General features: G+C 33.4%; 4 protein-coding genes across 17 annotated transcripts in view; 1 reads left to right on the top strand and 3 right to left on the bottom strand.

Moving 5' to 3' along the window:
• The window catches only part of LOC145329447 (calnexin-like), an 11,684-nt gene extending 8,757 nt beyond the window's left edge, over positions 1-2,927 (bottom strand). Inside the window, exons 1-6 of one of the 2 annotated variants that reach the window (XR_013882911.1) lie at positions 2,791-2,920; positions 2,268-2,385; positions 1,721-1,834; positions 958-1,042; positions 468-586; positions 3-81 (exon numbers count right to left, since the gene is read on the bottom strand). Coding sequence is in view for 1 of the 2 variants with exons in the window: in XM_080173596.1 (XP_080029722.1) it covers positions 3-81; positions 468-586; positions 958-1,042; positions 1,721-1,834; positions 2,268-2,385; positions 2,791-2,801 (526 nt within the window). In the remaining variant the exon portion in view is untranslated. Of the gene's footprint in view, positions 1-2; positions 82-467; positions 587-957; positions 1,043-1,720; positions 1,835-2,267; positions 2,386-2,790 lie in introns of both variants that reach the window. The other variant, XM_080173596.1, reaches the window with a different exon arrangement.
• LOC145329451 (alanine--glyoxylate aminotransferase-like) overlaps positions 1-25,200 on the top strand; it is a 557,715-nt gene that overhangs the window by 478,429 nt on the left and 54,086 nt on the right. The window lies entirely within an intron of this gene.
• Positions 2,826-12,064, bottom strand: LOC145329450 (uncharacterized). 12 transcript variants are annotated; one of them, XR_013882917.1, is made up of 11 exons: positions 11,972-12,064; positions 10,908-10,997; positions 10,401-10,691; positions 9,846-9,968; positions 8,886-9,053; positions 8,276-8,390; positions 7,891-8,003; positions 7,208-7,578; positions 6,836-7,022; positions 4,192-6,278; positions 2,826-3,237 (listed from the first exon to the last, which is right to left on the bottom strand). XR_013882917.1 is itself a non-coding variant. In XM_080173604.1 (9 exons), exons 2-9 carry the CDS (start codon positions 10,980-10,982, stop codon positions 6,336-6,338), a joined length of 1,134 nt encoding a protein of 377 aa, XP_080029730.1. In that variant the 5' UTR covers positions 10,983-10,997; positions 11,972-12,064; the 3' UTR covers positions 6,321-6,335. The 12 variants fall into 12 exon arrangements, 4 of the variants coding, with proteins under 4 accessions (XP_080029730.1, XP_080029727.1, XP_080029728.1 ...); XR_013882919.1 differs by having other exon boundaries at positions 7,230-7,578; XR_013882918.1 differs by having other exon boundaries at positions 6,836-6,998; positions 7,230-7,578.
• LOC145329448 (uncharacterized) lies at positions 12,061-25,200 on the bottom strand. Of its 2 annotated transcripts, XR_013882912.1 has the most exons (10): positions 25,080-25,200; positions 24,661-24,817; positions 22,410-22,527; positions 21,876-22,096; positions 21,362-21,560; positions 15,546-15,850; positions 15,169-15,298; positions 14,756-14,919; positions 12,752-14,428; positions 12,061-12,485 (listed from the first exon to the last, which is right to left on the bottom strand). XR_013882912.1 is itself a non-coding variant. In XM_080173597.1 (9 exons), exons 1-9 carry the CDS (start codon positions 25,106-25,108, stop codon positions 14,285-14,287), a joined length of 1,467 nt encoding a protein of 488 aa, XP_080029723.1. In that variant the 5' UTR covers positions 25,109-25,200; the 3' UTR covers positions 12,061-14,284. The 2 variants fall into 2 exon arrangements, 1 of the variants encoding a protein (XP_080029723.1); XM_080173597.1 differs by having other exon boundaries at positions 12,061-14,428.

Raw genomic sequence — 25,200 nt, 5'->3', positions numbered from 1 at the left:
CTTGTCATTGAATTGTCTTAGATCCATTCCAGGTGTCTCACTCAACAACTTGATGTAACCTCCTCCACAATCTTGACCGTTCTGCAAACAAAATGTTATTTAAAATATTTCTAATACCAAATTAAAGTCTGGTGAGAATAGATAAGACATATTTTTTTCTACTTTTTATAATTCTATAGTTAATAGTTCAATTTATTAACTCAACTGTCTCTTTTTTCATTGTCTCATGGAAATGATCATTCATTAGGTAGTGCATAATTTTTATCCACTGAAGTCTGAATATACTATAATAATATATAACTTCATTCTTCTAGAAAAAAATTATTTTACCCTGCAAGAATGTTTCTGTCAGTTAACAAATGTTTTCATCCTTTTGGCAACTTCAGTCGAGTGTTTTATTTGAGAGACAAAAACGCAGCTTTTAGAACAAGATTTGAAATGAAAAAGCAAAAAAATAATTGAATTACCTGGAAAGCAATTTCATACTGGATGACAATCTGTCTGTCCGTAAACTGGAAAGGTTTCTTCAGCTTAGCGGCCACAGCTGCATGTTTAGCTTTGCTTTTTAGTACCAGTCCATAATCACCTAGATATAGAAAAAAGGTAATGAAATTATAATTTAACAATTGTAAACTGAAGAAATTATCAATTAATATATTAGTTCCTCTCTCCCCTTTCATACATCATTGAGAATTCCCATTTTTTAGATTCCCTCTTTTCTTAGGTGCATTAAAATATGAAATTATTTTCGTATCTTCGGTGCAAAATGTAGTACATAATATAATCTTTAATAGCCCCTCCCCCCTCTCCTAAATTCCATAGTTTTAACTGAAACCCTTTTAAGCAATCACAGTAGAAGTAAAATGCAACAGTTTGACAGACACTAAGACAACAAAACCGACAAATTAACTAATTGGGTAGCTTTGTTACAATAATCATGTGACCTTGTGACCTTACCTGTTAAGGGATCCTTGAGAAGCTGTTCAATAGCCCATTCACCGTCATACTTGGCAATGGTGTCTTCGGCTCCATCTTTCTTAGCCTGAAAAAGTATTCCATGACATCGTCTCGCCGCTTTACACAAAGTACCTTGTTGAGCATTGACCCACCCCCCTTTGTCTAAAGGTTAGATTATATAAAAAATTTTGTTGTCTTAAATTGCAGACGGGGAAATCACATTTACTCTGTAGCGTTACAGAATGGCGGACAAAGTGAAATATAGAGATTGAGAATCTTCGCTACTAAAGGATACTAGAAATTAAATATTTTATAACTAAATAAAAAAGATGGAAAGAAAATTACTAGGGTTGGCAATCCATATCCGAATCCGGGATCCAGAATCCGCCCAATTTTGGTCAATTTTGAAATCCGAATCCGGAATCCGTATTTTAATAGCGGATTCGGATTCTTAATTGGTAGACTAAAATTAGCGTATTGAGTTTTTTCTTTCAACTCCCCCTTTTTGAAGCAAAGATTATCATCATTATATATAAAATCTTTTAAATCTGGTTCTCGGAAGTGAATTATAGAGAACACCAAGATTATTAATTTTTAGGACATAAGTAGCACTTAATTTTTTAATCCGAAATCCGCCAAAAATAAGAATCCGGAATCCGCGATTTTTTTTTCGACGGATTCTTGTAAGAATCCGAATCCGGTCCAAAAATTTGACGGATTGCCATCTCTAAAAAATACATTGACATTGTTTAAAACATCCAACCTGTGATTTTATCCATTTGCCGCCGAGAACTGAGGGATTGTCGAAATGTTCTTCAAAATAATATTCATGGTTGGATTCCGGTGACATGTATGGGATGTCTTCCAATGTTTCCACCTGAAACAAAATAACAAAATATTTGGTACTTTCACTAAACTAATCATTATTTTACTTTTTTTAAAACGCAATTCTAAACTGCCACTTTAAGGAACAAAACTTAAAACACCATGGATCAAAAAAAGTTTCGCAAAACTTAAATTTTGTTAGGTAGAAGTTGCTTTAATTCGGTACAATTAGGAACTGTGAAATAAGGGCGACATAACAGCCGCCGCCGACGATAATCGCCGTCTCACAACGATTTTTCCCCTATTTCTCACCAAATTTGACAATTTTAAATCATTTGAGAATAAAATTTTTTTGGTAAGCTTGTCTTAATTATGGTTAGTAACAATAAACTAAACTTCTAAGAAAACTTTTTCTATAGGTAGAGTACGATTCAATCAATACAGCCGTTCTGAGATCATCATGAACAAAATTTTAAATAACTTACTGTGACAATATCCTCTCCCTCAGTCTGTTCCACCTCAACAGTGGCCTCATCACTGTCCCCGTTCTCGTCCACATGACCACTAGTCAAGGCTACTAGCAGCGCCACAAACAACCAATACCTAGACAAAAAATGACTTGACATAAGTTCACATGACCGCTAGTCAAGGCAACTAGCAGGCCACAAACAAACAATACCTACCTAGACAAAAAATTGTTTTATAATTTCTTATGTTTAATTTGAAACTTGTAATAAGAAAGGAAACAAAAAATAGATAAATTGCAATAGATCAAAGAAAAAAATCACAAAACCTTTTAAAAAATAAATATTTATGTCTTTTGAAGCATGTCCGACAGACTAAGTAAATTATTTATTGGATGCTAATTGATACAGTGTATCTTCGCCAGAATTATCATTTGTCTATCTTAACAGAAGCAGAGAAAATCAAATTTCCCGTATAGCTTCACGGACGGACAGACAAAATGAACTAAAGAGTAGCTTCGCTACTAAAAATAAAAATTCTGACCTGAGCCTCATTCCTACAAGGTAATTCCAGTTCTATTTCTGAAATTATAATTATAACATTTTCAATATGCTTAAAGTATTATTTAACAAGATTAACTACGCATTCCAATCATCATTAATTTCCAATTTAACTTAGTTCTCAAATGCGTATTAGGATAATTTTTCATGGGGTTATAAATTCATGTACAGCAAAAATATTTAAGAGGGGGAAAATCTAACACAAGCATTCCTAATGCAAGATTTTTTTTATGGGGAAGGGTGGAAAATTTTCGCGACATGAACTACCCTAAGAAAAAGTCCATAATACGCCTTTGAAACTAGATTATACATCTTACAGAAGTAGTCGATATACAATATTTGGGTACAAAAATGTTATCAATATCTTTAACGAATCAACTTACATCCACTACTTATTTAAGATATACAGGGTGCACCACATAAATCCGGACTTTTTCTTATTTTTAAACAAATAAACATAAAATCGTAAATTTTAAAGATTTTATAGAATTTTAAAAACTGGGAAGCAACCTAGGTATATGACTATTAGATTATTCAATAAAATCGCCGCCAGCCTTAATCACCGCCTCTACCCGCCCCCTGAACCGCCCGCCGACCCTGGTCACCATGTCCCTGTTCAAGCAGGCGAAGTTCTCCATGATAGGAGCAATGAGAGAGGTCTTTTTGGTATGGGCGCGTCTATTGGTTCATGCTTTAATGGCGCTCCAGGCCCAAAAGTCCATTGGATTAAGATCGGGGATTCTAAGAGGTCACATCTCCTTAAGGAGTGAGTAACAGCAGGATCCAAATTAACCCATCTATAAAGCTGCCCTTTGACACGGCGGCTCTTATTTGGGCCACAGTTAAGCTAGAACAACGTTTTATACTTTTTTAAAAATGGCACGAAGATTAAGATAGGGTTATCAGCGCAATACATAGTCTAAAACGAGTATCAAGGTTCCATATGGGCCCCTGAAGTCAAGAACCGAGAAATTTTCAAGATTTTTGACGTTTGTGACATCTTAAAATCTACCACGATCCACTTTGTCGGAGTACTACAGCCAAGTCAGCTGGGATAGAGAGCTCTAGTCTTTTCTAGTGTTTTCACTAGGTATCGGATAGTATCTCCAGCAAGTTTCATTACTCCATCTCACCTACAGATGGGCTGAGGTCAGATTTAGTAGGCCCAAGTCATAAATCCACGGTAATTTATCTGCGCAATTCGAATCTGCCTTGTTGAACATATGCGCGGCCAGCTCGGCGTACACGTCCTCCATCGTCCAAAGATTTTCATGGGTAAAAAGGTCATAACCTAAGCTTTTTATAGTGGGGTCAAACGTCCTGATTGGTCAAGTAGTTTTGGCGCTATGGCCGTTTAAAAAAAGTCCGGATTTATGTGGCGCACCCTGTAAATAGAAACTAATACAATAACCATCGTTATCATTGGTAATAATAAAGGACAAAAGTTTATAATTTATGGAGAGGTGGAGGGGGGGGTTTCTAACCTTATTGGTTACAGTAACCCTGAAATCAACTGACACTTAAATGGGAGATCTTTTTTTCAAATTATGGCTTAAATATTTTTTCTACAAAATAAAATGAACTTTTTGTAATAGGTATAAAAATGTATGATGATAATTTTATGAAATAAAAAAAAGAAAATGTTATTTTTAATTAGAATTAGATTTACTTCCATAATTATTATTTCTCCATGAATGAATTTTAAATAGTTATTTTTCACATTAAAGCTCGATGAATATCTTAATTTTAAGGGATACAGAGATGATTGTGGATAGAAAAGTAACCTTCCCGTAAATCCAAGTAATTTTCAGGGATCTTAAGGGATAAGACGATGGACGATAAATTAACATATTACCCTAATAATAGTTATCAAAATACCCATTCTGTGTAATGAAACCTTTAATTGAAAAGTTTGAACACTTCAAGTTTGGTACCAAGTAATTAAAATTCAATACAATTACTCAAGATTTTGAGAAAAGAAATAAGATAAAACTTCAGGTAGGTACCAGTGTAATTTAAACTCCAACGTCCCCTTTTTCTTCCCTGATAACTTTTATTGGAGGAAAGATTAATCAATCTTCCATTATCTAACCATCCCTATATCCCTGTCTCAATATACATAAAATAATAAACACTCAAAATATTAGACAATATTACAAAAATAGGTTTCTTTATTTTTTTAGCATCACGTCATGTTAGAACTTTTTAAGCCAAGAAAGGCATTGTCTATTATCAAAGACGATTTTTAAAAAGTGGGATATAAAGGGGGTTGAGGGGATGAAAGAGCCATTTTTCTAAAACGAGCAAAAAAATGCTCAAAAAGTGGCACTTCCTTCAATCCTTACCCTTATAATAATTCTGAATTCGATTAGCTTTCTTTATTGTATGAAAAAGGGGTTAAAAAGTTTGCTTAAATTATTTGATCAAGTTTAAGTATTATTTTTTAACAATAAACAAACTTACATTAAGAAAACTATGTAATCACTTGTAAAAAATGGCATAGAAAAATGTTTTATGAATAATTTTACGGTTTGCAATGAAACCAATTGTGAAACAAAGAGTAAGAAAACCTTGAAAATAAAACCAGGAGTAAAAGTTAAAAACGTTCGTCTGTTGCAGTTTGAGGTAAAGTGTTCCTGGGATCGATTATCTACACAACTCTACGAACTACAACTATATGCCAAACAGCTGAACAGACGACGGTTCTATAGATAATCTAAAATATCCAAGATATAATGATGCACAGGGAAATCTTGGATAAAGAAAACGCGCAGTCTTTTACGCGCATTTATATGAGCTGCGTGATAATTGATTAATGATCATTCCAGATTCTTCTTTAGCATTTTAAGTTTATAGATTTTGATAATCGATCCCAGGAACATTTTACTGCAAACTTCACCTGATCAATATAGTTTAAAAAATATAATGTCTACAAAAGCAAATTGAACAAATGTTAAATACTTACACTCCTGATCTTATTTAAGAACATTATCAATTTTCCAGAGATCTTAAGGGATAAGCCGATGGACGATAAATTAACACTCCCGATGATAAACAAAATTAAGCCTTCTATGGATTAAAAACACTTGTTAAGAATTTTGGTCATTACTAGTTTAGAAACAACCATTCAAAACTTTAAAAAGTACCCTAAGGTTTTGAGCCAACAAATAAGAGAAAGTGTCTATAAGAGTTTGGGTACCAGTGTAATTTACAGTCCAAAGTCCCCTTACTCCCTGTAAAATACCACAGCATTGAAACAATATAAATATGTAAACATCACTTTAAACACACGGGGTTCCGGATTCAATTTTAGGTGTTTTCACACAAAGTGCTTGTTGAGCAATGAAAACCTCCCTTGTTCAATTTATTTCAAAATATGGACAACAAGGTACTTTGTGTGAAGGTACCAAATTTTGTTTATACATTCATTAAAATACAAACTATAAGTTTTCTGTTTGGTAGTATGGACTTCTTAGTAGCACAGCTACTCAATATCTAGACTATCAGCATCCATAAATGCAGTTATCATTATACCTACGTGAAGAGACTATACTTTTCTTTTTAAGTAAAAAGATTTCAGTTTTATTTGGGCCATTCGCAGGGGTTAGGCATAGTAAAAGAACTATTATATCCCTTTTTTATTTCCAAATTTTTTTTTTTTAAAGAAGAGGGTCTCAACAAGCACTTTGTATGAAAGCAACAAAATTGCTTAGTTTGTTATCATTGTACTATTTATGAACAGTGAACACTATCATTCTTCAATGATAATCAAACACTACACTTAACAATAAAATAGACCTAAATAATTTCAATAGAGAACTCAACTGTAATTTGAAAGTTATGATTTATGATATGTTGATTGTAATCAAAATAAAAGGGACACCTGTAAAAATAAAGAAAATAACATGAAAAATCCAAAGGATCGAACTAACTTATAGAAGATTATTAAAAATCATCTTTATAATGGTTTTAATTAGCTATTTAGAACCAATTTAGACAAAATGACAAAATCAAGAGATTTAAATTACAACATAAGGGGTTATATTTATAACTTATAAATAAGAAAAATAATAACACACAAAAAAAGTTTTGACTAGTCTAAAAATAAAAAGAACCCTGATTTTTTCTCAATAAAGTTCAGGGAAAATAATCATCCCTGTTGTTTTAGTCACTTTTATAGCTAAGTTGCATCTTTAAACATAGATGGTATAATCCCTTTTAGCGTACAGTGAACCACGCAACTCCCCTCATGATATTCCTTCTCCCAAACCCCCCTTAAACACACTTTTTCATCTAGCCCCGTGGGGATCCAATCCTGTAAGAAAGATATATCTAACCTAACTAAAAACATTTCTTATTTTGATTAAAATACTGAACAAGCGGGGGTATGGATGGTCCACTGTAGACTCAGGGGATAATAACCAACAATTTCAACACTACTCTTGCTCTAATCAATCAATCAATCCACTTATGATGATCATCAATTGATCAATCCAATAAAAAAATCTAGGAAATCTATTCATCATACTTGAGTTTCCCGCGTTTCTACTACCATACTTGACGTCTCCATGGGCGTTCCGCCGCCCATTAATGAAGGTGGCGGCGTAGCCACGGGTTCGTCGTCGCTTATCCCGCCGCCGATGACGTGACTGTCGGCAAGACCGGATGGTCCGGCGGGGGTTGGCACAGGCGAGTTTTCTCTGGATGTATCTGTCTCAGAGGGACGGGGTGACGGCTGCGGCGTGGTTGACCAACTGCTTGGATATGGAACCTAAAACAAAAATATTTGAGCGCTTTCACACAAAGTGGCTGTACAGCACTGATAATTTTATGTGGAACAGACGCACGTCGCACATTTGTAGTTTATATATGCTTGGCTAATCATCATTATATAGAAGTAAAGGGATGTCTGTATGAGTTTGTCTGTAAGCTTAAGATCTTGCTAACCACTGGAACGATATATTTCTCCTTCACAGTATTAGAGAAGGATCAAGTGAAATCAACCCATTCTTTTTAAAATTGAGAGTTCATTTTATTTCCCTCAATTAATAGTAAAAATATGTGTATAAAATATGGTACTAACCTTATAAGGAGCTGCACGGGTAGTGTTATTATGTGTGATTAGAAGGTTGGATGAATGACGTTTTGACGGGGTACTTTCTCCGTCGTCCAGCATGCATTTTCTTTTTACAGGACCTAATATATGAATTGTGTAAAAAGGATGCTCCACGAAGTAACAGGATGTCTATCTGCTTATATGGGTCTGTACTTTAAAATCTCGCTAACTGCTGAACTAAGTGAAGCTTCTTGTAGGTCAAAGAAAGGTTTATACTTAGGACTGGGTTCCCCCCCCCCCTCCCCTCCCAGGAAAAATCACCCCAGGGAAATAATCCATGTTTTGAATTATCCTACAAGGTCCATACGTCCGTCCGTCTTTTGTGTATAATGTATATGAAATAATTTCATACCTAGCTGTGAAGAACGAAGTGTAATGGGAGACAAGCTCCTCCGTGAGGCCCATGATCTTCGTGTTGGACTAGAGCTTGGACTGGGGGTGAATGAAAGGTTGGTTGGTACAGGCATCTGAAAAAAATGATACAAGTAAATACGATATTCCAATTAAAGTGAAAATTTGCCGCCATTGATTACTGTACACTACCTGCATGTTTTATAATATTCACTTTCACTTAAAAAGATAATTTCTAGGGTAATTAGACACAATGTTATAAGCTAAGCAATGAGTCCATGTCCATATATAGGGTTCTGTGGTGGTTTTAAGATATTTTCTTGGGGGGTAAGACACCCCCAACCCCCCCAAAAACTAAAAATCCCCCCCCCCCATTTTTTAAATTTTTTTTTTATTGTAGAAGATTTCCTTGGTCCTTTTACGAATTTCACCTTAATTTTTTTTTATCACCTCTTGGGGCAGAGCCCCTAGAGGCTAGGGGCGAAGCCGCTAGTATTAAATATTAAATCATAAATGTTTTGAAACTAGATATTTTTTTTGCTAAGGTACAGAATTTTTAAAAATCGGAAAAAGGCAAAAATCAATTATTTTAACATGTATCTGTAACTCACCTGCATCGAAGGAGAATAGCACTGTTTGCCGGTGCCTGTACTTCGTGTCGGTGACGGCGATGGTGAGGGAGAAGTCCGCGGGGAGGGGAACGGACCCACCCCAATGGTCAAGGGCAACATTGGGTCGGTTCCACCGCCACCAATATGACGCTTTCTACCTCGCGTCTCCTTAAATCATTTTACATTATATTATTCTATTTGATTGTATTTTTATTTCTATTATCTACTGTAAACTATGCATGACAGGGGTGTATATTCTGCACAAGATTTATTTTTTTCCCCTGCTACAAAATTTTCCCCCCTAGTTTTTTCTCACCAAGTGGGGGGGGGGAGAAATGGAAACATTTTTTTAGTTTTTTTCACCAAGGAAAGGGGAGAAATGGAAAAAATGTTTTCAGTTTTCTTAATTTTTACATTTTTTATTTCCAACCCCCCCCCCCCCCCCCCTAGCAGGGGATCCCATGTAGAATATACACCCCTGGTGCATGATGCATTACAAACTCTTCGATACTTTCTTATGCGTTAAAACAAAATCTATTTTTAGTAACGCAACTGCTCAAATAATAAGTAAGGATATGTCTGTTAAGTAGGAGTATGTCGACAAAATACATATTTCTTATTAAAACTGACATAGTTAAGCTTTTTAGCTGCATTTCTTGGTGTAAAATAATAAAAGCTTTCTTTGCTGTTTTTGACATGCATAACAACGTTACTTGATATTAAACTAGTATAAGGGATAAAACGATGGAGGTAAATTTATATACATAGGTATTACATAACCAATGATGAATTAATTTTAAGGTGTAAAGTTTTGACAATTCTATTTTGGAACCAACTATTCAAAATTCAATAAAAAGTATCCAAAGAATTTGAGCCAACAAATAAGATATTGTAGTTATAAAACTTTGGGCGCTAGTGTTATTTACCACTCAATACCCCCTCGATCCCAGGAAACAATACCTTATTCTCAGACAAGGACAAGTCTTCACAAGACTGTGACAATGTTTTCTCCAAGCTCAATTCTCTCTGCACCTCCCTCTCCGTGGCTATCTCGGACTTGCCAAGGTCACCAGTCTCCTCCACCTGAACAAGGATCATAAAGTTTATGAAAAGTTGATTACATAATCGGTGCTTTCACACAAAGTGAATGTCGAGCAATGAACCCACCCAATCCCCTTAGTTATTAAATAAATTGAAGATATCCCCCTTAGAGATAGATTTTTCTCTAAGACAGCCAATACGCTGGACCTGTCCTACGAGGCATTTACAATTATAATCTAACATGACGTAAAATAATAAACAAAAACATCGAAAAAAATATAACCCCCCCCCCCCGTATTTCAAATTCACTTGAAAAATAAGAAAGGAGGGTATTTGAGCTCAACAAGGCACTTTGAAAGAATCTTTCGGCTAATCTTAGCTCAGTTAGATACGATAAGCCTACTAGATCATTTTTTATTCCATTCAAATTATTTGTATCTTTCACATTAATTTAGTGAAAATTTAACTGTTTACCTTTAAACGGTTAAGGCGTGCCCAGCCAGTCTGTCCGCCTCCACCGCCGCCCCCACACACACCACCAAACCCTACGGGGCTGACAGGGCTGACACTCGTGCTCCAGCGGCGCCACCGGCTGGAGCCCGGCAAATATGTGGCGGTTGTGGCAACTGGTCTGTGTCGAATGCTGCCGCTGACAAATCTGTTTGATTCTGCCGCCTGTTCGGCGGCGATCAGCTGATTGATTAAGGGGGCGGAGGAGGAACGTTTGAGTCCGTTTGCTAGTGTGTCCTCTACTTCGTTATCAACCTATAAATAATTTTTGACATGTGATTTTCTAAAATATCTTTACCTAATCGTTGAAAAAACAAAGGTGGGGTAGGGGTGGGGTCTGATATCTGAATTAGATAATTGGAGGACGGTCTTCATATTAAAATATTCCTTGCCTATATAATAGTTATTTGTATTTCATTCCTATTTCTAAACATAATAGGTAACATAATAATGAGCATAAAAATAACCTACCTCTAAATCTGGATTATCATCCTGTGTCGTGTGAATTCCATCTGTTTGATCGTCTCCGGGTAAATCAACATCCATTTTTGCAAGTTGGTACTACAATTAAACAGTTTCAAAGGTTTTCATGTTTCTGTGTAACACTTTATGTTTGGACCTGAGTAGTCTTAATGGAAGGTAAAAAAGTAGATTATCTTATAATTAGTTTATTATTAGATTATTTGTTTAAAATGAAAGCTGGATAATTTTGTGTTTTTTTAACACCGAATGTTTGATAGGAAAAACACTTGTTTTTGGAAAGACTAGCAACTGTGCCCATAGAATCTTACGGAGTGGGAGGGCAGGAACAAATCTATCAGAAAACATTAATTTAAAAATATGTAGCAATAACCATTAATGAATATATGTAAAACTTCCCAAACAAAAAGATATCTCAATGGTTTAGTGGTTGTTGGAGATAACTAGAAATCCTACTAAGGGGGAAGGCGGAAGAGACACTAAATGAAACTAAAACTAAAACTAAAAGTCTAAGGAACTCAACTAAATAAAGATTTACAGCTTTGAGATTTCAGGCATGGCAGTTACCTTTAAATGGTACAATATGGAACTGTGAAGAAACGGCGCCGGAACCGCCGCTTTCGCAAAAAAAATTTGTATTGCCCTTTTTTGCAAAATTAGACAATTTTCAATCATCTGAGATGTCAATATAAAAAATGAGTCAAATATTCTAATTGTCAAGTAAAAATATGAAGAAAATGTTAAGAAAAAAAATTATCTCAGATAATCGTAAATTTCCAAATTGTCTAATTGGGCGAGAAAAGGAAAAAAATTCGGCGGGAAACGGTTCCGCCGCCGTTTCTTCATATTTCCTTAATGAACCTCTTTAAAGCAAATACCATGTCAAATATCAGAGCATTAACTCTTTATTAAGTTGAGTTTCTTTGACTTTTAGTTTTGGTATTAAAAATTGTCACTTCCGCCCCCTTCCTTAATAAAAAAGTTTTACTTGTGAGTTAAATTAAAGTCATTCTGATAAAATTAATTTAGGTAAAAAAAACTTTGCTTATACTTACTTCGTATGTATTTGTTTTAGTTGGTATAATATATCACAGCATTTGTTAAATCTTGAAACTAGTCATTTTTTTGTCATTTCTCATTCATATCTAAAAATATATATCATATGTAATTTTTGGTCAAGATTAGTTTTTTAAAGATCTTAAGTGATAAAATAAAACAGGACAGGTAAGGCTAATGCAAAGTTATCATTTTTCTTTAAAAAAAAAAATTTACTTGTTTGTTTTTGGAGAGAAATTCTGTAATTTTTTCTTTTAAATTTTTCAACGTCTAAAGAAGATAGTTTAGGGAACCATAGATTATTGTTTATCTTATTTTGGGGAAGAAATAATAGATTTCTCTTCATGCCTATTACTAAAAAGTAAAAACAAAATAAAATTATATTCAATTGGCGGATATTTTTGTGCAGAAAAAATTTGTGGCAAAAGATTCTATTGAATACTAGGTTATAAAAATACTGTGAAAGCAGAAGCAAGGGTTTGTTAATATAGCATAAGCAAATCAGACAGCATCCTTCCAAATGCAAGTGCAACACTCCCATATCAACCGACTCTTCCCTCCCTCCATAAGAACTCCTATTACAATAATATTTAGATATTATAATTTCAAAGTGCCATTTTTTACTCTTCATTTCATTAAAAACAAAAGTTAAGTAATTTCTGTTTATCTATTTTTTGGAAGCTAAAATAATAATTGATAACATTCTTCTTTTTCAGTTACTAACTAATTTAAGGAAAAATTTCTCTATGGGAGGGTTTGGGGGTGGATAAAATTGTTACACTAATCAATTAGAGGGATGCTACTGCAAAAAATAACACAAAAGTAAACTTCATGTAGAAATGAAAAGCATAACATTTTTTTTTTTTTTTTAAATAAATTTCAAAAATCCACGTGATTGCGAAACAAAAATCATGTTGTGTAATATTTACAGCTCATTGTACAAAATTTTTTTTATCTGAGCGTGAGATTAACGCAAATTTTCCAGGTGGGACGGGATAGGCGAAAAGATGAAAGAGGGGAAAGAAAACCACCCGAGTTTTTATTTTGGTGGGGCTATTGACACCACTCCTCTCACTTGTTAAACTTATTATTTCTACAAAAAAAAAAGCATAAAACTTAACTAGGTATAAAATATTTCGAATGTGTTTGAGAAAAACAAAAAAAATTTAGCACTTTTAAATTGCTTTTAAGTAAATTTTTGAGTATTAATTTCATTTGTTAAACATTTTAAGCATTCAAACGTATAAATATTTAACAACAAACATTAGACTTTGGTTAGTTTAGCGAAGCACTAGAGCAAATAAATCAAAATTAGACAAAAAAAAATTAATTATCATGCAATTTTTGGTTATAAAAATATTATGTAGAAATAGGCATATTCCTATCATAAGTGTCACTAAAATATAAAATAAAATATACAATTTTTAAGTTTTTAATACATTTAACAATTAACATTATATCTTTTCATTTGATCAAATAGTTATTACTTTTTTTGGACAAATAAAAAATAGTATACATTAAATATTACTACAGCTATAATAAAATATATATTAAACATTAAGTGTAAGGCCAATAATCACATAGTTGTATATATATGTTGTGAAAATATAAAATTTTTATGCAAATAAAATATAAAATAATGTATAAATGTTTCTTAAGACTTGTACTTTATATTTGAACACGCAATAAGCAGAGTTTAGCAAAAAGGAATAGTTCCATTTAGGGAAATTAAGAACTTTAGAAACTTTTACAGTTATGTTATAAATGTTCCATTTGACCGCGGTTATCCTTCTAATGCAAATTTTGAAAGCAAAAGTAAGAAATCTTAAGATGCTTATTTTTTAAACACAATTACGATCTCTTTGATATTTCCTTTATGGAAACAAAAATAAACTGCACATTTCTACTTGTTAAGTTAAGAAGCATAGCAATCCAATAACAGTTATTTTTTGTTATTATTACATTGACAACGTACAAAACGATAAACATTAATGTTAGAAGATAAAAGCTTAAAAATTCTGATTTTTGGGAAATATATCAGGAAGATTTTAACTAAGTAAAATAGCGTTAACTGGAAGCCTTTTGTAAAAAAAACCCAACAACCATGTTTTCAACTATTTAGGTATACAGTTTTATGTAAAAAAGATTTTGTGCAACAAAGTTATTTTCTTGTAAAAATTGTATATAAAACAAAAGTATTTTTTTCCAAGAATGAGGTAAAACGACGCGCCTGTTCAAACTGGCATATTTTTTTGTATTTTTTGTTGCTGTTTTTCAAATTTTTCTTGTGGCAGATGTTAGACAATGACATTTTACATAATCTGAGATTCCAGATCCAGCATGTCAGTGACATCTCCCCCGCGGGTGGCCAGGTTAGGTCTGCGGGGCTTCACGGCGGCCCGTTCTCTTGACATATCAGGCTCAGGTCCCAGGCCCCAAACTTCGACATGATCAATCTGAACAAATGTATTTTTTTAGAAGAAAAAAAGGTAGATAGAAAGACATACGATTAACAAGAAAAGAAAATTAGGGGGGTTAAAGAAATAGATAAAATTCAAGAACAACAGTTACAAATGCTAATAAATAATAATGCTAGTATATAATTAAGGACAAATATGATCCTCCTGTAAAGGAGAAGGTTTTTTTTGGGAGGTTATATACCTATTACTTAACAAGAGAAATCACTTATAGAACCCCACCCCCCCCCCCTGCCAGAGAATTTTCAAAAACAATTTCTAATCTCTAGGTACCTAAGTAAATTCATGAAATAAAATAAAACGTACATCAAAATTCTTATCACTGGAAAGCTGAATAGTATGGAAGGTATCAATGTCAGAGTTACAATCTCCGGAGCGAAGATCACCCGACAATTCTAATCCAAATCTCCCATCCTGTCCGCCCATGGCCAGGACATCGCTGGACAGCTTCTGGTAGTTCTCATCCTTGCCTGGAAAATAAATGAGTAAACCAAAGGTTAATTTAAACAAGGATGACAACATCTTAAAACGAAGCTAAACAAATCATTAAGTCAAAAATAAATTAAATATAGGATGCTTAATATGGACATGCTTAAGTTTTTAGACATGAAACCTAATGCTCTTAGGAATCCATTTTCCAAAAATCATGTAAAGTCGTAACTAAATAAATATGCTATAGAGTAGCCGCATTACTAAAACAGAACAATAATATTACTTACCAGTGGAGTGGAAAATTGCCATCTTAGGAGAAATAGAGAAGAGGAAAGACTCGCCATTACCAACCCACCCGCCTTCTGTATCAATCCAAGAGGTGGAGGCATGACAACCAAATATGTTGCCAGAAGTGTCCTAAAAAAATTTGAAACATTTATTATTTTCAAAAAGCAACCAATGAGTCAAAAGGAATCTTATGATATATTTAGTAAATGTTAACATTCACATATCATGCAAAGTGTGGAGTGGATGTTAGTCAGAGAGACAGAAAATAACAATCTTGATTAATCGGACCATAAAGGCGTACGTACAGACATGCTTTTTTAGCTTTATATTATAGGACAGTAGCTTCGCTACTTAAAATTAAAATACAAAATCTTACCTTAACAATAAGAATTGTAGGACCCTTATAGCAAATTCTATCCATCATTTCGGTCAAGCTTCTTCCATGGTTTCTGGTAGAATACAAGAACCTCCAATTCTTTCTATACTCCAGCAACAGATTTGTATTCAGAAATAGAATACTGGCGTTGTCGAGACAGCTGCAGTTGTCCTCGTAATCACTTGGCATGGGGACAATGGGTGGAGAATCGTCGTCAGATTTTTCGTCATCGTCTCCGGTGTCAAATATGTCGTCAAAGACATCCTTTTGCATTTTGCCGATTTCTGGATGTCCATCAAACCAACCTAAACAACATGTCCATAGGTTTTTTTTAAACTTTGCTAAATCATGAATATTTTGACAAACCTAATGAATATAATAGTCTTCTCCATTAAAACATACAACAGGGGTGTATATTCTGCACAAGATTAATTTTTCCCCTGCTGCAATTTTTTTTTATTTTTTCTCCTCCTAGTTTTTTCCAGCAGGGAAGGGGATATAATGGAAAAATATTTTCAGAACTCTTTATTTTATTCATATTATGCCCCCTTCCACATATTTTTTTTTACCAAAGAGGGGAGAAAAATAGAAAAAATGCTTTCAGTCCTCTTATTTTTTACATTTTTCCCCCACCCACATATTTTTTTTAATCCCCCCCCCCCCTCAGCTTGGTCAAATTTGCAAAAATTACATTCCTCACATACAAATATGCTGAAAAACAGCCATTATTTGGTATTAGAACATTTTGTTTACAAAGCAACGAACAGACTAATTTTTGAAACAACCAAAGACCATGAAAAATCAGGGAGTAAGGGAGGGGACAATGGATCGAATATTCAATTTTTAGGAGTCTCAGACTTTGGGGACTGGCTTAAAGGGAACATGCAAGAATTTAGCAGTTTCTAACCAATCTTGGGGACCAATTATGAATGACGTCACGCAAAATCATGCATAATCTCGCGGCAAACTAGCGCGTCAACAAAAAGATAAACAATAACAAGCAGACAGAATATTTTGATTTTGAAAATTATTTTGTAAATTGAATCATTACATTTTTAAAAGCGAAGCTTTTCTATAATTAGGGTCGGTCCGTCCGTCCGTACGTCCGTACGTCCTTACGTCCGTCACGGATAGCTTTTATCGTTAATTTAGACATGTTAGAATTGTCCTATCGATTTCAATTTTTGCATGGTGATTCCTTTAGTAGTTAGGTACGATTTAGAAAGCGTAGCAACTCTATAATCATTAACATAATGTCCGTACGTCCATTTTAAATATGTTGATTTTATTACTTTTTTAACATCAAATTTTTATTTGATCTAATCATCAGATTGATCTGATTTTTGGTATATTGATTCCTGGAACAACAAAGTATAATGTTATAAGCGAGGCAACTCTATAATCAAGTCCTAAAAATGTAAGTATGTCCATAAACATTATCCTGTATAAAGTAGTTTTTCAACAAATTTACTTTAAAATGTTGCATCGACTCTTACACATTTATATTCTGATTATTCAGTTCTGACACTATGTAAGTGTTAATGTCCGTTTGTCCTACCGTTTCAGTGCTTGAAAGTCAACATATGTATGGGGTTGCTATAATTATCCAAAAACGACATGTCAATTCACTAATAGACTGGAAACCTATATCAGACAGAATAATTAAGGCTAGATTCCAATCAAGGCACTGCAAGTTGACCCTTATCCAATGCTATGCCCCAACAAATGACAAAAGTGAAGAAGTAAAACAAGAGTTTTATGATCAACTGCAATCAATCAGAAACTCAGTACCCAAACATGACATGTGTCTAGTTCTTGGAGATATGAATGCTAAAGTAGGAACTGACAGGACTGGAGTGGAAAATGCAATGGGACACTTTGGCATAGGTACAAGAAATGAAAATGGAGAACTTTTACTTGAATTCTGTTTAAATAATGATATGGTCGTAGGAGGTACATTATTCCAACACAAAAACATTCACAAATATACCTGGACAACACCTGATGGACAAACAAGAAACATGATTGACCATATTATGATCAATAGAAAATGGGTCAAATCAATGCAAGACTGTAGGAGCTATAGAGGAGCCGACATATTCAGTGACCATGAACTAGTTGTCAGTAAGATTAAATTAAAGCTGAAGCGTACTGGCCATGATAAAAAGAGTGAGATTGGCAGACAATATGATTCTTCAAGATTAAAGGACCCAGTGATAAAGAATGAATTTGTCTTAAAACTCAGAAATAGATTTCAAGTCTTAGAGGACCTAAATGACGAGACTGAGATCACATGGACTTCAATTAAAGAAAACTTTCAATCTACTGCTAAGGAAATCCTAGGACACAAGAAACCAGAGAAAAAGGACTGGATCTCTGAAGAAACATGGAACAAAATAGAAGAGAGAAAGAATCTTAAAAACAAAATTCATAATGCTCAACATTTGGCTGACATGGGCAATTTAAGAGCTGAATATACTGCTAAAGACAAAGAAGTCAAAAAGCGCACAAGGAAAGACAAGAGAGATTACATTGACAATCTGGCTGAAAAGGCCCAGAGAGCAGCTGACTTCGGTAACATGAAAACAGTATACAACATAACCAAGCAATTAAGTGGCAAATATAACAAAAAGAGTGGTGAAACTATCAAGGCTAAAGATGGTAAATTACTCACTACAGAAAAAGAAGTTGCTGAAAGGTGGAAATCGCATTTTGAAGAAGTGTTGAACAGACCTGAACCTGAAATTACTGCTGAACCAGAACCAGGACATGAAATAGACATAGACACAAGACCACCAACTATTCAAGAAGTTAAAGCTGCTATACATAGTCTAAAGAACGACAAAGCACCTGGACCTGACTTGATAACTGCTGAAATGCTTAAGGCAGACATAGATCTTTCTGCTAGGACTCTGACTGATCTCTTTGATAAAATTTGGAGACAAGAAAAGATACCAACTGACTGGTCTAAAGGTATAATCATAAAACTACCTAAGAAGGGAGATTTGAACAATTGTGATAATTGGAGAGGAATTATGCTGCTTTCTATCCCAAGCAAGGTCCTATGTAAAGTTATTTTAAACAGAATTGATGAGAAAATTGACAATAAACTAAGAGAAGAACAAGCTGGGTTCCGTGCTGGAAGAGGCTGTGTTGACCAAATTTTCACCCTTAGGACAGTTATTGAACAATGTGTTGAATTTAACAAGCCACTCCATGTAAATTTTGTTGATTTCTCTAAGGCCTTTGACTCCATACACAGACAAACACTCTGGAAAATACTAAGAAGTTATGGTATACCTGAAAAGATGATAATTATGATAACTAAATTTTATGACAACTTCCAAGCCTGTGTTTCAGTTGGAAACAATAAGACATCTGATTTCTTTAAAATAAGCACTGGAGTTAGACAGGGATGCATTTTATCACCTATTCTATTTATATTGGTCATTGACTGGGTGATGAAGAAAACCACAGAGGACAAAAAACGTGGTCTCCAGCTGGGCATACTAGGACACCTAGAAGATCTGGACTTTGCTGATGATCTGGCACTGATTTCAGAAACAATTAAACATCTACAAGCTAAGACAGATAGACTAGTCAAATACGCAGGACAAGTCGGGCTCTTTGTTAATGTCAAGAAGACTGAAATTATGAATATACCTACAAACCCTGATCAAACTATAACAATAAATGGTGAACAATTGAAACAAAGCAACAAATTCACCTATTTGGGGAGTGTTATCAGCAGTGAAAATGGCTCAAAAGCTGATATTAAAACCAGGATTGATAAGGCTAGGGTTGCTTTCAACAGTCTACACAACGTTTGGAATTCAAAGAAACTTGCTCTGAAAACAAAAATCAGACTTTACAACAGTAATGTAAAATCAGTTCTTCTTTATGGAGCTGAATGCTGGAGAACTGTGAAAACTGAAACAAATCAACTTAATGCATTTCACAATAGCTGCCTAAGAAGAATTTGCAAAATATTCTGGCCAAACAAAATATCAAACATTGAGCTGTATGCTAAGACCAAGTGCAATAGTATTGAAGCAGAAGTGAAATTTAAAAGACTAAGATGGCTAGGACATGTGCTCAGAATGGAACAAAATAGGTTTCCAAAAAAGTGCTTAAAATGGAACCCCACCACTGGTAAACGTAAACGGGGACAACCAAAAATGACCTGGAGGCGGAGCACTGAAAAGGACCTCTTTAATTTGAAATTAACATGGGGAGAAGCTGAAGCACTTGCCAAAAAAAGGAATTCATGGAGGAGCAGGGTGGCCGTATTCTCTGGACTCCACAGTCCAAAAGAGAGACGCGACTGAACTGAACTGAATGTCCGTACGTCCATTTTAAACATGTTGATTTTTTTACTTTTTTAAATAGCGTTTTTCGTTAATTTAGGCATGTTAGAATTGTCCTATCGATTTCAAATTTTGCATGGTGATTCCTTTAGTAGTTAGGTACGATTTAGAAAGCGTAGCAACTCTATAATCATTACCGAAATGTCCGTACGTCCATTTTAAATATGTTGATTTTTTTACTTTTTTAACATCAAATTTTTATTTGATCTAATCATCAGATTGATCTGATTTTTGGTATATTGATTCCTGGAACAACAAAGTATAATGTTATAAGCGAGGCAACTCTATAATCAAGTCCTAAAAATGTAAGTATGTCCATAAACATTATCCTGTATAAAGTAGTTTTTCAACAAATTTACTTAAAATTTTGCATAGACTCTTACACATTTATATTCTGATTATTCAGTTCTGACACTATGTAAGTGTTAATGTCCGTTTGTCCTACCGTTTCAGTGCTTCGCTTTTATGGATGTTGTCATCCTTGTTTATATCTAATTCTTGTTTAATGTTAATTCATTCCGATTAGTGCTTTGTAGAAAGAAATTATATTAAGATTATTAGTAATTTTGAGCAAAGCCTTCCTATAAATAGGTCCCGCACATTTGTACGTCCGTAACGGTTGGCTCTTTTCGTTACTTTAGACATGTTAGATGTTTCTTATTGATTTAATGTAAAGGCAAAAGTTTTTTGTCTTTAGCTTAATATTTCTTTAATTAATGATCCGATTAATTTCAAAATTTTAGGGAAAATTCACGAAGTCCTGAGTTGTTCAAGGTTTGTTTATCATTAAAATCTCAAGATGGTGTTATTTTATTTTTCTGTCCTACCAGTTATCCTAAGATATGTTACTTAAACCTTAAGATCTTTAAAATTAAGATGTAATATGTTCTCAACTATTTTATTTATGTAGTATGAAATTTTGACGCAAGGTATCTCATTTTTATTTCGTTAAATGAAATAACTTGAGTTAAAAGTTCTGTAGGAAGGTAATTGTTTTAGTAAGTTTTGTAATATAATTATTTAAAGGCTTTTTCATGTCTAAGCTTTTTAATAAATACAATAAAAAAATTTGGGTAAAAGATGTTGTAGTAAAATGGTATGTTTCCTTAATTTTCCGAAGTTTAAATAATAACAATTATGAAAATGAATTGTAAACAAGGGTTTTGATCTCTAGAATCAAAGGCTTGTAGTAAAGCATCAGTTTAAGGATGGTGCATTTCGAATTAAAAACAATTCAAAAAGTCAAAAATTTCCACTAAAGGTTGCTATAGTGCAAATACTTGTTTTATCTGGAAATATCTGGGTTTTCAACCTTAAAGGGTCACAACTATAAAATTGAATTAACTGCCCATTGTCCCCTCCCTTACTCCCTGATGAAAAATAGTGGAGATATTCCAAAATTTTATGCAAAAATTTGTAAACGTGAGAAGGCAGAACAGTCAAACATACCTTTAACATCTCCATCGTCTTTCTTGTCTCCAGTATCAAGATCATCATCTCCACCCTCCTCAAGAACCTCCTTGGGTTTTCTGCCGGGAAACAACAGATCCATAAGAATGCTGAGGGCCCATTTTAGAAAGTTTTTATCATTTGCATTTTCTGCGGCACCGGCAGCTTGCCAGCCTTGGATTGCAGGATCAGATTTTCCCTAATTAATTCACAGTACAATAATAACTAATATATATATTTACAGGTTGAGATTATACACATATGAAGTTATTTATTTTTATCTTTATAGAAAAAAGCTTTAGTTTTGGCTTTTTCAAAGTGATCTTAAGGGATAAGACAATGGACAAAAAGCTAATGTACATTCCCAATGATGATAAAACAAAATAACCTATACTGTAGATTAAAATTGATTGAAAAGTTTGTACACTTATAGAATGAGGTTTAAAACTTTAGGTACCATTGTTATTTAGTGTACAATCATTATAAAAGTTAGTAATTGTTATTATTGTAATACCTTGATGTTGAAGAAAGACTTAGCTAAACCCTCCAGAATCTGAATAAGATTTCCCATAGAACCTCCTCCTGCCCCTCCTAACAGCTGCAAAAACCCATCAGCTCCACCAGCCCCGGCTGAGCCACCGCCTTTGGTAAGTCCAGCAACAAGATTCAACAACATGCTAGGGTCAAATTTTCCGTTATCTTCACCACCGTCGCCCCCGCCACCCTTCATACCCTGTTTTCAAATTAAGTTGCTTAAAAATTTCAAAATTTAGCTTTCTGCAATCAAGATAGAAAAAAGTAAAGAAAAACAGCAAAAACCAGTGTTAAATTCCAATTTAAAATAGGTACTAAGAATTGGTATTTGTATAATAACGCAAGTGACTTTAAAAAGGCACATGACTCGTTTTATTGCTTCTTATGGTGTTAAAAAGTTACTAAAATAGCAAAATCATAAATTATTTTTTTCTGGATGACTGAATAAATCAACGTAAAGTCATCTAGAAACATTAGCATAGCAATTATTTAATTAAGCAACTGATTAATTCCTTGACTAGATTCATAACACCATCCAGAAGGGAAGGGTCGAGACCTTTCTGCGTGGCGTGCTCGCGCAATTGTTCACCACCACTTGAGCTAACCATGCCAGCTACAGCTTCTAAACTCATCTGGATACAACATTTAGGTAAGTATAGAACAGTAAATTATTGTATATTAGTATCTTGAGGAAATATCTATACTACCTGATAAAATAAAGTTACAATAAAGCCAAAGGCAGAAAACAAAATTTTTACAGAAATAAACAAGAAATAAACATTATGAATGAAGTATGCACAATGCAGCAAATGTACGTTTTTTTGGACATTTTAACTATGTGTACTAAAAGCTTTATAAATCGATCAATTCTTGAGATAAATCAATGCAGAATACCAATTTAGAATCGCCAATGCATTGAGAAAACAGTAGATCCATATTTTTAATTAGCTAATTATGAATTTTATTATTTTTTCAACGTCAAAGCATAGCCTAAACTAAATTATAAAATTTTGTTTAAGTTTACCCTTTTAATAAAGTAACAGGATTCCCAAGGAATGACTTTTTTTTATTGGTCTGGTACTTACAGACTTTATCATTCTTGCTAATAATATGCAATACATTAAAATATATTTTAAAAATCTAAAATTAAATGTTAAAAACCCTTTATAAATAAGTTAATAAAAAGTTTGCCTGCCTGTATTAAGAGATATCGCTAAATGCTCATGCAGCTTCTTAATGTCAGGCTAAAGTTTAAAATATTATGTGTATACTGCTTCACCCTACCAAGATAAACCGTCCTTGAAAAAATAACCCTTTACCCAAGTTTTAAATTTAAAACAAAAACTAAGGAGAAGTCGTGACATTCCCTCTTCTCTAGGCAACTAGAATAATAAAAAATTTGAAAATTTCCATATGTAGAAAGCAATAGAAATATTAAAGAATTAGACAAACAGACGAACAAATGAGTTACAGTGTAGATGCGCCATAAAGGTTAGAGTCAAGGTTTCATCATAAAAAAAAATTCTACAATCTATACACATACACAACTAAAGAGATCAATTTCACCCTTATGTCCATGATAGAACATCAAATCTAAAGAACCAAGGAAATAGTATTTTTCACGGAGAATTTCCATGACTCTCTGAGCATTCTTGACGGACTAAGTAAAATATATAAATAATGCTTATATAATTGTTATGGGAAATGTTAAAACAAGGACCAATTTTCTATCCTAAATAGCACCTAAGAAAAATATTTGACATTTAAAATTATAAGAGTATCTTCGTTAATAGGATTGTAAATGATTTTATTATAATGAAAACCAAACTTTTTTTTCAAATCGTTGCAGGCATAATATTAATTACCCTTCTCTTTCAATAAAGGGGACAAAAATATTTCCTTTTATATTTATATTGCTCTTGTATAAAGAAACAGGGTTGGTTTTCCTTTGCTACGCCAAATATAACTGGTAAGATAAATTAACAAATGCTTTGATAAAGTCAAATATTACACACTTTCTCACTAAGTAGGGACTGTATAAAAATGTGAATATACGAAAAAAAGCCTCTTGGGTAAACATTGGACCCACTTTTTTAGCATTAATATAACCTTGCTAAATTATAAATGTATGTGGGAAGGTTACCCAAGCGGCTTTTTTTGAGAAATAACCTAAAGAACATAAAATAAACGTAAACATGAAACGTATGAAAAAACAATTATTTTAGAAAAAATGCCTTTAATTCATAATAATGATATAAAAAATATATCTTTTTCGGTTTTTTTATTTAGTACTAACATTGCCATTACTGATTTTAACAATTAAAAGCGAATAGAAAATTAATTTATATGTTAAAACATTGCTCAATTGACATAAGGTCGAAATTTTTAAATTCCTTGAATTGAGATAATTTCTTGTTTAGAAAGCCAACTTCAACGAGCTGGTACTCCGTCAATTTTAAACATTTTCTAAAAATTTCAACTGCTAGTTTCATCATTATGCTTAAATTATATATTAATTAAAAGATGAGGTTCAAATTCGATGGTTAAAAATTTTGAAATGTCCAGCTTTGCTGCACTGTGGTATGATATATAAGTATACCTACCATTTTATCAATGAAACTAAATCAATTTACAATTAAATAATATACTGAACACTCATTTTCATATTCAAATATATAAAATTTTCGGTCGGTTACATACAAACATAACCTAATCATAGATTCGATTTACACTATCAACAGCATCAAGTACACTTTTTACTCTACCTGTTGTTTGCCTGTAAACATGGCCATAAGATTCTCAGTTAGCTCACTATTGCCTCCCTCAGCCGCTAGTTGATTGAGAAGGCCTCCCATTAAATTCTTTCCCTGCTCTCCGCCATATTGCTCGCCAAACTCCTCAGCTGCACGACGTGCAAATCCACTAAAATAAAAAGAGATTTGGTGCATTATTGAGCAAATTAATCAAATGAAAACTAAACAAATAAAACTTTTTTTTGCAACCCTTAGAAACGTAACCAAAAGTTTTCAAACAGAAAGGCGATGGCTTATGCTTGAATAAGTTGTGTAATTATAGAAATATCTTTATAAAAATAAGTAGAAAAGTAAATTCAAAACTAGATCACTTGCAGACGGCCGAACATTGTCAATTTATAGTGGTTATGAAACAACAACAAACATATTACCTGCAACAGAGGTCCTTAAAAAGATCCATTTTTATTTGGTATTTGACAAATTTTTTACTTGAATTGAAAAAATAAATCACAGTTATTTAAAATTTGTGCAGAATTCAACTTCACAAGGTCT

Source organism: Acartia tonsa, chromosome 10 (genome assembly GCF_053477335.1).
Source record: "Acartia tonsa isolate MP-2025a chromosome 10, ASM5347733v1, whole genome shotgun sequence".
Lineage (NCBI taxonomy): Eukaryota > Metazoa > Arthropoda > Copepoda > Calanoida > Acartiidae > Acartia > Acartia tonsa.
This window is presented reverse-complemented; position numbering and strand designations above follow the sequence as displayed.